Source organism: Lissotriton helveticus, chromosome 2_2 (genome assembly GCF_964261635.1).
Source record: "Lissotriton helveticus chromosome 2_2, aLisHel1.1, whole genome shotgun sequence".
Taxonomy (NCBI): domain Eukaryota; kingdom Metazoa; phylum Chordata; class Amphibia; order Caudata; family Salamandridae; genus Lissotriton; species Lissotriton helveticus.
This window is the reverse complement of record NC_136060.1, coordinates 400,008,802-400,021,294: the sequence shown is the minus strand read 5'-3', so window position 1 is coordinate 400,021,294 and position 12,493 is coordinate 400,008,802. Positions and strand designations below refer to the sequence as shown.

Genomic DNA, 12,493 nt, shown 5'->3' with positions numbered 1-12,493 from the left:
GGTTTATGCGCGCTGATGTGTTCTTAAATGCTGCCCCCGCCCCCCTTCTTTTTCCCTCTTTCTGCAGGTCACTTTGGAACATCGATTAAGAATACAAAAAAGGAAAATGGTGATCTAACGGACGAAGAAGACGGGAAAAAGGCGTTCGATTATGGTGCCCACGCGGTCCGAATAATACCACCAAAAATAATGTGCACACATGATTAAGCACTCCACACTTAACTAAATAGGGAAAGTTTAGGGTATATTTCGAGGTAAGGTTTACACAAGTATCCTCCGCCGAGAGGACTAGGAATATTGCCAATATTTAAAAACCTACTACCCCCCCCTTTTTTTTCGCATCCTCATAGACATGTAACTCAAAGCTGCCCCATTGTTCTCCAACTGACACCGACTATTGTCTCAGCCTGGAAGCACATTTGCTAAAATGACTCGAAAATACCACCGTGAGCACTAGCCCGACCATGTTAGTTCATGACCAAGTGGCAGAGACGTAAGTGTGTGCAACCACAACCTCCAGTAAAGGCAGCCGACAATAAAAAGAAAAGAAAAAGTAAAGAGAGCTTAGGATGCTGAGAATGCGCAGCGTACAGGAGGAGATCATTTTGGCCAATAACTGTTCTATGTTTTGTCTTGGATTTTTGTATATAATACATGTACTGTCTCCCCCGTCTGAGTTTGTGTGTACGTGATGCATGAATCTACGTCATCCCTCTGCCTGTGTTTCCGTATTACTTAACCCCTGTTGTTCTGTGTTGTGCGCGCACTGAATGGCCCATTGTTGTACCTCTCTCTCTCTCTCTCTCTCTCTCTCTCTCTCTCTCTCTCTCTCTCTCTCTCTCTCTCTCTCTCTCTCTCTCTCTCTCTCTCTCTCTCTCTCTCTCTCTCTCTCTCTCTCTTCCCTCTTTCCTTGTATGGTGACGTTGTGCCCCTCCGGCACAAAACATAATTGGGTTTCCTCGAACGCAAAGGTGTTCAGCAAAATTGACCAAAACCAAAACGATTGTGACTTGCCATATTACTACCTCTCCTTTCTGCAAAACGATAGAACCCGAGTTGGTAGTGAAGGAAAGGACAGGTAAGACGACGGACGTCCCCTAATCTGGCCTTTTATAAGGGAACTATAACGTCAATGGTCTTCTGTTTCTCAGTTCGTTAGAAATGCGATCCCCAATGCCCCGATTGCCCCACCCCCCTGCGCCTAAGTGCGGATATCCAGAGTACCCCACTTCTCCCGATCGACCCCAGCTCCCTGCCCACGCGCCCCGATTAACCCTAGCCTCATGTCAGCTACCCACGAAACGTAATTGATGACCTTGATTAACGGTCATTTCCCAGGAAAGCCATGTTCAACATCTGCCCCCTTCCCCCTTCCCCCTTCTTCATGACGATAACGCCCCTGCTTGCAAGAGTTAGCCGACCCCGAAGGGAGATGTAAGATTGTCGATACTTGGGTTAAAGGGAAGGACGAGTCTCTACATAAGGACTCGATTTTGAATTTGACGTAATACACTGTGTATAAAAGTCCAACTTCTCTCATCATATGTCGCAAATGAACGCTAAGCAGGTCTATGAATTCAATAAGCAATGCCCTTCTACAGACTCCATAAGTGACGACTTCTGACTGTGACCGATGAACTTATTCCCCACCTACATAGGATTGGGGACGGAATTGAGATGTATAAATGTCTTCTCCTGCCAGTTTTTCTAAAACTTGTTTTCTACCCATTCAAAGATACAATCACCGGAGGAGAGGAGCTGGACATAACGCACAGCCTGGCCACAGATCATGGAGCACGTGTGACGACCAAAGGTGGAACTGCAGAGCAACAAGACGCGGGACGAGGCATAACTTTCAAACTCGTCCCCTTTTGAGTCCGACTGTTGGGCTTGCCTGCTCGTTGTCCTTTGCTCCCTTGGTCCCTTGGTGTGTTCAAAGATCTGGCCCCACTCCGCCCTCTCTTCCCTCGATTATTCAACAAACTTTTTCACATAAACTTTTGACTATAGAATGAGGTTTTGCCACGGAAAAAGAAAAGACACGCAGGTGCCCAGCTTGAGGCACCCCATAGAAAATAAGTTAGGAAACAGGACTGTGATCTAACAGCAGAGGACTGATCGCACCCTGCAACGTGTAAGGATGAATCCGAGCTGGACCTATAGCTCCACCGCCGGTGCTCAGCAGCGCCAACAAAAGAAGACGGACTCTGTTAAAAGACATTGCGACAAAGACCCTCCCCCTTTCCAGAACTTTCTACTCACCCCTTGACTAATTGCTTGTATCGAATTGAATCCCTCCCTCAACCATTTTGTATTGCCTTTTAAAATGTTTCATCGGTCACTCATGTAGTTAGTTTTTCAAACGTCTCTTATAGTACTGACAAGACCCGAAGGTATCAGAGCATTTTTCCTGTATGTTGATGTCACTGGAGAGACAATGTGAACCTGATTTTATAATGTGTCAGAACATTCTTCCTTGATTCTACACCGACTAAACATTATGCCGATCTCTAGGCTTGTATGAAGAACCCAACAGATGTAAATTAACATGTATTGCATTCTGCCTATAGCATCGACTAGATAGAAATTGAACTTGCTTATGTAAAAAAAGCGGCGACTGTTGAAAATAGCAATGTGTATGTACATAGGCGGCGTTCATTTGTGTTCACAGTACCCCTTGTTGTAAGCAGAACGAAGATCGCTAAAACACTGACTGTGTTATCCCGCTAGCATAGACCCATGCACACACGTACACGACAGCCATTTTAGGTACCATGGTCTCTCTGTTTGCGATCGATCACCAGCGCCCCTTCCCTGACCCTGCAAGCTTCCCCCATGCACCCTGACCGCCCCCGCTCTCACATGCACAAGTCATGAGCCCTCCCCTCCCGCATGACTCTGTCTCTGAGAATCACACCCCGCGCCTGACCAACACCTCCTTTCCCTCCATGAATACCCCTCCTTTGATGACCTCTTCCTCTGAACCTAATTGTCTACATGGACCACTGGTCATCCCTTAGCCTGAGGATACAGTTTATTACCCACTACTGTATGCACTCGCCTCTCTTGAAAAAGAGCCACTATTGATCATGACCTCCCCACCCCCTGAGATTCGATCAGGAGCACACATTCCAAAGGAATCAGCAGAACACTCAGCTGCATGACAGCCCCCTCCTATTGTATGGAGGATAAGGGCCCCTACTGTAGCCACGTGTTGGAATATCTTCGTACTTCACAATGTCTTGATTGTAATAAAGGATGCCTGTGTGCCACAAACCTGTGTATAAAAGACGAAGCCTCAGAGAAACTTGTTAGAGCACCTCCCGAAGACACTATGCGAGTGTCCCAAATGACAGGCTCTCCTCATGAGAAATAAACCTTTTTCCTTGTCTTCCTGCTTCCAGCGCCCGTCTCTTTATTTGGTAATTATTCAAGATGGGAACTAAGAGTCGCCCTGCACCAGCAGCCTGGGCATCGGGTGCGATATGGGCTCACTTTTCTACAATAAGACTTCCTGCAGTTCTTTGCTGCTGCAGGGCTCTGCCTTCTGTGAGTCCTAACCTTGCCTGAGGTACCCCCTCCAAGTTCTAGGTCTCAGAAGGGGATTCTGCAGCTGAGTAATTGCCCAATTCATCATGATGCAGTGCGAAGCCTCGCAAAGCCTGGCTGCAGTGCGGACAGCTCTCAGAAACTGCGCCAGACGGCACGAGTACAAAGTCTCACAAAACCTCACTGCACAGCCTGTCGGAATCAATGCCTGATGATCCAATTTACAGTTCAGTGGACACAGGTGGACCCCTGTAGCGGGCCCGTGCTCCATCGTGGTCGGTCTGGACTTTGGATTTGCACTGGCAACTTACGACCTTTTTAGTGTGACCTGCTTCTAAGTACTTTACTGCATTTATTTCTTCAACATTACATTACTTCTACATGGTGGATATTGATAATTTTGATCTTGTTTTTCTCAGATAAATATTCTTTATGTTTCTAAACTATTGTAGAGTCTCTTTGTGGTCTGTTTACTGTTTACTGTATTGTTGTAAGAGTTATTGCACAAAACTTTACACACTGCCGTCTAAGTTAAGCCTGTCTTCTCTGTGCCAAGCTACCAGTTTGGGATTGTGTTGCGATTTACCCTAACTAGAATTGCAGTTCCTACTTGGATAGGGTGCTAACCTCTGCCAACTGGAGATGCGATTTCTAACAGCAATCAAATGAGGAGCAACTTACAACTCACTCACAAATTGAGCAACGGGTGAGTTAATAATAGCATGCTCCCAAGAGAATGAAAATGTCCTACGTCAATAGAAATTAATGGTACATCTCTTTAATATTTTTATAATACGTATACATAATAAAACAATGTCTAGTGCTGATAGAAAATATAATGATCGAATAACATTTATGCATTGAAGTTGTAATCTCCTTGGAGCCAGTGGGAGAGAACAATAGTGGGTATAACAATGCAAGCGACAACATGTAGGAGTCAAGACACTTAGCCTAACATCACCATTCCCTCAAAAGGAAGTCATTTAATCTCCCCTGTTTGAAAGGACGAACATCTGCAGGGCCTTCTGCAGCTACAGGTGAGTGGGTTGAAAAGCCACGGGGCAGAAAAGCATTGACGGAGCAGCTGCCAAGTGTATCGCAACTGAAAACAGATGTGAGGCCCTGAAAGAAAATCTCAATTTATGAGATTGCAATGGAGTAAATAATTTACTAAGATTGCCACAATGAAACCAGCAATAAGCAAAATACATGTTTCACTTTGAAACTATTTAACATTTACGTTGAGTTTCTGATCTACGAATTATAAACTGTGAAAAGAGACTTCCTGAAAGCCAGGGATGCTGAAGTCCTGCAAGTCAAACCTTTACTGTAATCCTTAAACCACACTTGAAATTCTGGCTCCGGCCAGAGGAAGAAAGACCCAGTTAGGTGTCAAATCAACCAACAGTGGTACAGTGGAGAGCTTGCCAAGCTGCAATACACCAGCTGCAAGCAGTGGTGGGAGACGATAAACGAGACTGGCTGGAAGACATATTGAAGAGACTGGCATAAAGCAGCCAAGAAGGTTTAATGAGCTAAATAAATCTATGAAGTCCCTAATCAAATAAAAGAGATTCTCGGCATTTACCAGAGATTAGTTACTCCAGATGCATTGAATTAAGTCTGTATCCCACCAACATGAAAAACAGGTTCCGGGGTCCCGATTCACCTAACTACAGACCCATCACCCTCCCTCATTTACAGTCTGCCCTGGGTCCTTCAGGCTCTCATAAAAATCATAGCAGAAAACAACTCATGAACCTTGCTTGGTAATGTCCATGGAGCACTTCTGCTGTAGTTTCTCCTCTTTTCCTTCTGCCCCTTGGTATATTCCCTCCTCCCCTCCCTGTTTGGAACATTCCTGCAGTTTGCGTTAAACTTCCTTTCTGTATCCATGATCAACACCTTCCTGCTGACCTACTCAGTGTAATCAATCTCCGCCATTGTAACCTACTTCAAATGATACCTTCTGTATAAAAACATCCCTTTGTAACTAGAGATTTATGTTCAATACCATCCATCTCCAAGTCTTAGAACAGTATCCGGTTAACTCTCAAATGCATTCTAATGACTAATGACAGAAATTAATTTCTGACTGGAAAGACAATGGAACCAGGTTAACATCACTTCAGGCCATGATCACACACTACAAAGAATAAGGCAGAGTTTCCTCTGCCTAAACGCAGCCAACGCTTCAGGTGCTGCAGAGAGGAGAGGCCCACTCACTGCCATCCATTGACTGTCCTATGTGTCTGGGAGAACCCTCATCTACCTCACTTGAAATAAATGGTTCTTCTAATTCCCATTCATGCACATAGAGATTTCTGTAACACTATTAACATGAACTGCCTAAAGAAAGTAACACAAGTGCTGCAAAGATTTCAAAATCCAGCAGCTAAAGTGTGTCATAATTTCCAAAGGGCTTGAGCACATAATGCAAGCCCTACCCACCCCCGATATCACAGAGGATGCAAGAATCACATTTACAGGCCTCTGTGCTGCGGATTAAAAAACAACTAGGCAAAGGTCTAGGTAACATGCCATGCAGAAATTGGTACCCCACTATTTGTTGTCTCTAAAGTTACAAAGCATTACCACACATCAGTCAATGGACCAATGTAGATAATTGAGTATTTGATTGAAGGGTTGAAGACCCGTCTCATTTAACAACCACAGACCCAGTCAGGGTGAACCACAAAAGCCACCAAATGCACCTGTGTTCACCCTTTGGTAGCTTAGCACAAAAGAAGTCAGCCTGAACTTAGAGGCAATGTGTAAAATGTTTATGCTGCACTCAAACAGTAATAATGTGAAACACAACACAAGAATAATCCCACCCCAATGTAGAAAAATAGCAAACATTTTAATAAATGAAATGATACCCAAAAAAATAAAATCCAATTAATAGAACCAGGGTCATGATTTGTTAAATAGTTTAGTGAAAAATAGTGCCTAAAAGATCAAAGCACAAACCGCTGACATCTAGTTGTGGGAGACCAAAGCAAAGTTGAAAGTTATGAACGTCTGCGATGGAGCGCGGTTTTGATACGTAAAGTGGATTACACCTGGCCTCGGTTTACCTTCAGACTTACATGAAATTTTAAAGAAAAATGTCTGAACAGGTAAAGATCAGTGGGGGAAAGGCAGACAGAGGTGTCTGAGGAGAAGGTGTCATTATCAGGGAGTGTCTGGATGAAGTTGTGGTGCCAATTTCTACTTTCGGACATTGTAACTCTTTTGGAAGTCGAAAATATGCAAAAGTATTAAGCTGCAGACTGTAACCAATGAGGGTTCCACAAGGCCAGATAGCCTTCCGAAGGGGAGCCTCCGAACTAAATTTGCTGCTGTGGAGAAGAATGTAGTAGGAGCTACCGCAAAGTCGGGTTGACCAACGACACACCATGGGCGGATCTTGCAGGTCTTCGATCAGTTCTCAGGCCACTTTTTGGTACAAAATTATTTAGGTTCTCAGCTTCTGTTTGTGGCTGTTTGGGCAACTTTAGCACCACTAACAAAGGTCCAGGACTGGGTGGGCACCACTGGACGGGTAGGACTCACTTCCAGCAGGGTACAGGTACAGGGTTCAAGTTGTTGTAGATTTCTGTGCCCCTGTAGCTCACAATTAGCCATTGGAGTCAGTCTGGCAGTCCTGGAATCAAGCAACAAGGCAGGCTTCATGCAGCAGGGCAGTCCTCTGGAGTACAAAGTAGGCCTCATCAGCAGGGCAGTCTTCAGAAGTACAAGGCAGTCCTCTGAAGTACAGGGCAGTTCTTCTGGTGGTCCTTCACATGTGAAGGAGGGAAATTAAGAATTGGCCTGAGTGTATGATATTTGAAATGGGTGCCAGTCTTCTAAGTGGGAGAAACTTCCAGACTTCCCCCACATCTGGTTCTGGAAAGGTTCCATCTTCTCCTGCCCAGATTCAGAGGGGGTGACAAAAGCCTGGTGGCAAGTTCTTTGTGTGTGTGCTGAGGTAGCCCCTTTGAAATGTGAGTGGGACAGGGAACAGCTGAGTCCCTCCCATCCTGGCAAGATGGCCCATTCTACCAACATCTAGTTCCCCTTTGTCTCATTGTCTGGGAGAAGTACACAAATGCCAAATGCCAACTTTTAACTGTCATGTGACCCATGATACAGACTGCTGACATCAAATGGTTAGGACAAGAAAATGTCAAATTTCATACGTGGGATTTTCAGATCTGTGGCTTAAAATCCGACATTACCTTTAAGGAAGATTTGAAATTATAATTCCCTTGAGACCAAACATGACTTTTTTATCTGTTCCCTATCAAAGGTTTCCACTTATTCAATGTAAGAACATAACTGAACATTATCCTAATAGAGAGGTAGGCTTCTCAGTAGTACAAAGAATGGCAGTTTTTCACTACGCGGAGATAAAAAAATTAAAAAGTACATGTCCAAATTTTTATATACACTGCATCCTGCTCTATGGCCTTTTTAGGGTCTACATCAAGAAGGACATATTGTATTTAAAAGAGATGTTTAGGCCTAGCAAGAGGTTTTTTGCCAGGTTGCATTGGCAGTTTAAAACTGCATACAGGTTGCAATGGCAGGCATGAGACATGTTTTTAAGGGCCACTTAAGTATCAGATTACAACAATGCAGTACTTACCTACTTACCTGACAATCCGCACTGCCTGCTTCACAGAGATGTTAGAGACCCAGTTTCTACCTGTGATATGAATTCCCACAAGGGCAATGTGGTAAAGTTTAGGAGAAAGGTCTGGATTGGACGCTGTCTTTGGTGCCCGGGAAATAGTTGTTGAACCTTAATAAAAAAAAAAAGAGAGGATTATGAATTGGCCTGTTCTGGAAGCATGGATGTACCTATTCTCCAGTGGGTTGTCCTGTAGTGTGCTTAGTCCTTCACCTACCTGCAAACAACTATGTCAGTCGTGGCATCCGTTGTGTATTCGTAGTTCAGATTCGTCTCGGGACCTGTTAATGTACAGTCTAGGAACGTAACAAAACATGTGTATTACACCCAAGGTTATCTCTCATACAGTTCCTGTTGACATACAAATGATGTAACACACTACGCTGCCATAGTGCGCGTACTGTCACGGTCTTTGGCCACTATAAGTGTAGTCCGATACTTCTCAGATTCCCCTAAGTTCTTGACCCACAGGTAACAAGGTTAAAAGTTCCTCATGTTCTGAAGGCTCGCGGGCACTGTCTAATCAAATGTCCAAAAAGCAAATGTTCCACAAAAAGCAAATGTTCTCAAGAACCAAGTTATGTTCACTTATGTCATATGTTCAAGTACAATCTCATTCATAATCAAAATCAAGTGAGTAGACTAGAGCGTGGCTTCTGCGTTATGCAAACTTCGTTTTACACCATCTAAATGGGCTCATTGGCTTGTGGCTGCGCTAGCTTGCATTTGCTACCTTTTTAACGTTGAATTGTTTGTTCTTTCTTTCAAGTTCAAGAAAGGCCGAGTAGCGTGGACTTACTTCTTGAGGAGGATGGACCATGGTGGCTGCTTGACAGCTTCACTGCAGGTAAGTGCAGGTCTTTTGGTGCTCCTCTGATGTCCAAATCGGGTTCTGGACGTTTGGATGTGCTTTATATGGGAAAACCACACCCAAGATTGCTGCTGAGAGATGCTCTGGTCTTACAAGATCTCTGCAACTCTTGTGGTGGGCCCTGCAACAGTGAACAATGGCAACAGGCATATTGACTCACTGCAAGCTACGGCGCGCGGTGCCAGTGGCAATCAAGAAAACTCTTTTACCTTATATGACTACTAAACATTGAAACCAAATAAAATTTGCACATTGAAACTAATTCAAAACCAACACATACATGTATAGGTACTGGTGCACAGGTTGGAGGGCAAGCTTTTATGGGATGAGGACTAGCTTCTCAGGCTAGGCCCAAAACTAGCATGTAATATACAGGCCCTGGGTACATGTAGTACCACTTACTAGAGACATATTAGTAAACGAAATCTGCTAAGTGAAGGTAAGCCAATGTTATCATGTTTCAAGGAGAGAACACAAGCATTTTAGCACCAGTTAGCAATGGTAAAGTACAGAAAATTCTAAAAGCCAAAAAAACAGGTTCAGAAAACAGGAGGAGCAGGTGCAAAATGTTTGGGTGTGGCCTTGCAGAGAGGGCCAATTCCAACAACAATATGAACCTGAATCATTGACGTTCAAATTGTGCACTTTAATTGAATGTGGCACTGATATAAGAGCAAGATTACATTTATTTCAATAAGTTCCTCGAAACTGAGCTGTTAAACATGCCTTTCATGGGTGTCCTCTAGAGGAGAGGGGTCCCGAATCCCGATGGAAAAAAATTGGACTTAAGTCCTTCGTGACTAAACCATAACATTCCCATTTCTCAAGCAGGCGTTTCTACAGCCTGGTGCTTGAACTAACTGAGAGATGATGTGCAGAGTTTGTATAACATTGCTAAATAAATAAGTGAATCAATTACTAACTGATGCAGTGATGACCAATCATATTAACTTTTATCTGCAGTTTTCATTTCTCTTTTCTGAGATGAGAGAGCTGAATTCAAGCTTCATAAGTGAAACTGAAATGCGATTATATTTTGATCATATCGCTAGCAACATCTGTTTCCAGATATTTTGAAGGTATATGAGTGGAATAGAGCTACCATCAGTGCAATGCACTCCTATTTATGGATTGAAAGTGAAGTCCAATTCCAAAATCCCAAAAGTTGACTGTGCTTGTTAACCTAGAACTGAATTTGCTGTATCCACTCTCCCTAGAGTATAAGCATTCAAGACAAGCACTGGCAACGCCAGTAGATCTCAAAGATAATAGGCCGAGCAACTAGCTTTTCTAATGCTTTCTTTATTAGCACTAACATGCCAAAGTGTACACCAGTGCATTACAACGCATGTGCCCACATGCAGATGTATGGCCAGCCCTCTTATAATGAGATTTCTTTAGAAATGCAAGATTGCTGCATGGTTGTGCATGTATGATTCGCAACACATCATGTTGCATGCTCCATAACACACCAGCAGTAATTTTAATTGATCATTTTGTAAAGGTAAGTTAGAAGTATTAAAAATAAAGAGCAGGCCAGCGGAAAAAAGAAAGAAAACATCCGGGTAGCACTTTCTGCCAGCCAAATCCTCATTAAAAAAAATATGAAACCAATAATTGATGATGAGGAGTGCGCAGCGGACAGGGATGAGTCACATCAGGGAACAGAGGGAGGGGAGTACATACAGAGTGCATGGCAGCAGAGGAACAAGTGAAGGAGAGTCCAAGGAAACACCCCTAGTAGCAAGTACTGATACACAGTGAAAAAAGCACCCTGAAGGTAGCAGTGGGAGGATATACCTCGTCCATTCAGTACTCTGTAAAACCACAATACTCCTGGACAGGACAGACACAAGAATAGGAAAGAAAAGCTTCGAACAAGAAAAGATACCTGATATAGACAAGAAGGTCATCCAATCATAAGCAAGGGGATGACCCAAACGCCCCTCTAAAGTTTATGTTTTGTGTTAGAAACAATAGGTTTGCCTAACAGACTGCCTGTAGCTGAGAACTAGAAAGGCATCATTGCCCTCTTAGGCGTTAGACTGTTCAAAGATTATTCGTGCTTATCTGTTCCTTTAATTATTACTACCTCAATATCTAATAATTCTGTAAATTCGAGCCTTCAAACCCATAAGGAAAAATAAAATTGCATGCCAGAAAATATATATGGGTAAAGAAGTGTAATAAGAACTGGAACAGTGAAGGGAACAGAGGCACAGTTGAGAGGTCAGTGAAGGACACATATAAAATAGACACACTTCAAAGGAGATATTTTTTTATGCAAAGTCCATATGGTGGTGATATAGGCCATTGCCAGGTATTTCAGTTTAGTCAAGTCAAAATCTTTTATTCGATTAATCATTTTGATAATCATAAAAAGTACATCATAGAAAAATAAATACATTTGCATTAAATAACATTGTTACATTACAGTACAAAATTGGTTCAAATGAACGAGGATTCAGTTAAACATTTACTCCATAGCATTACGGACCGTTAAACATGATTTCAAAAACTGCGCTACATTCTTTGCCACGTATTGAGTCTAGTTGTTGAAGTGCTAACATGGCTGGACGACATGTTCTCAACCCGATTTGACGTAGGAGTGGAATAATCCAACGTTTACGCGCTTGGCCATAGTAGCGACAGAATAAAACAACGTGAATAGTCGTTTGAGGAGAGACATGATCGCATGGACAATTAATTAGGTCATGCGACCAGTTTGATACTGTTGGAAAAGAAACAAGACGAAAAAACAAATTGAAACGAAACCTGGTTAATAGGTATTTCTCATGATTCGATGTAAAAGAAGTAAGGTAGGGCTGGATACCTAAGGACATTTGAACCATCAATGCATGAGCATTTGCTGGCTTATGTGCTTCGGTGGATAGACGCAATTCTCTTAGATGGTTAAGGCATTGATTTTTCAATGCTTTTCTGCTTATTAGATCTAGGGAGGATGGCTCAGTGAAGTAATGAATGAGATTCAGGTCCTTCAGAAAATTGGCAACATACGTTAACCATGGAATTCGCTTCCAGGACGACATTTTTAAACAATCAGAGATCAGTGCGCGGGTTAGGTGACATTGTGGCTTAGTCCAAATACGGTGCCATAGGAGAATTGGTTGACATTTGATGTTATCCGATAGAAAGTCAAAACCAAGCTCGATATGGCAACCGTATATTGGCGCGCTCTGTGGAAGTGCCAGAAGATATTTTGTAAAGCAGTTTTGTATTTTTTGGAGTTCTTCAGTATTTATATAACCCCAGACACCTGATCCATAAGTTGCAATACTCTGGCACTTTGCTTGATAAATTTTGATCAGCTCAGGTGGGGCCGGTTTACCCAATTTTCTGGAGAAGGAAACGAGAGCCGAAGTCGCTCTCTGGAA

The 12,493-nt window shown here is 43.1% G+C and overlaps 1 protein-coding gene across 1 annotated transcript in view; it reads left to right on the top strand.

Annotated features, from left to right (window-relative positions):
* The window catches only part of LOC144821669 (E3 ubiquitin-protein ligase TRIM21-like), a 67,883-nt gene that overhangs the window by 8,736 nt on the left and 46,654 nt on the right, over positions 1 to 12,493 (top strand). Inside the window, exon 2 of the mRNA XM_078678894.1 lies at positions 8,997 to 9,074. Within this exon, the coding sequence (XP_078535020.1) occupies positions 8,997 to 9,074 (78 nt within the window). The remainder of the gene's footprint in view (positions 1 to 8,996; positions 9,075 to 12,493) is intronic.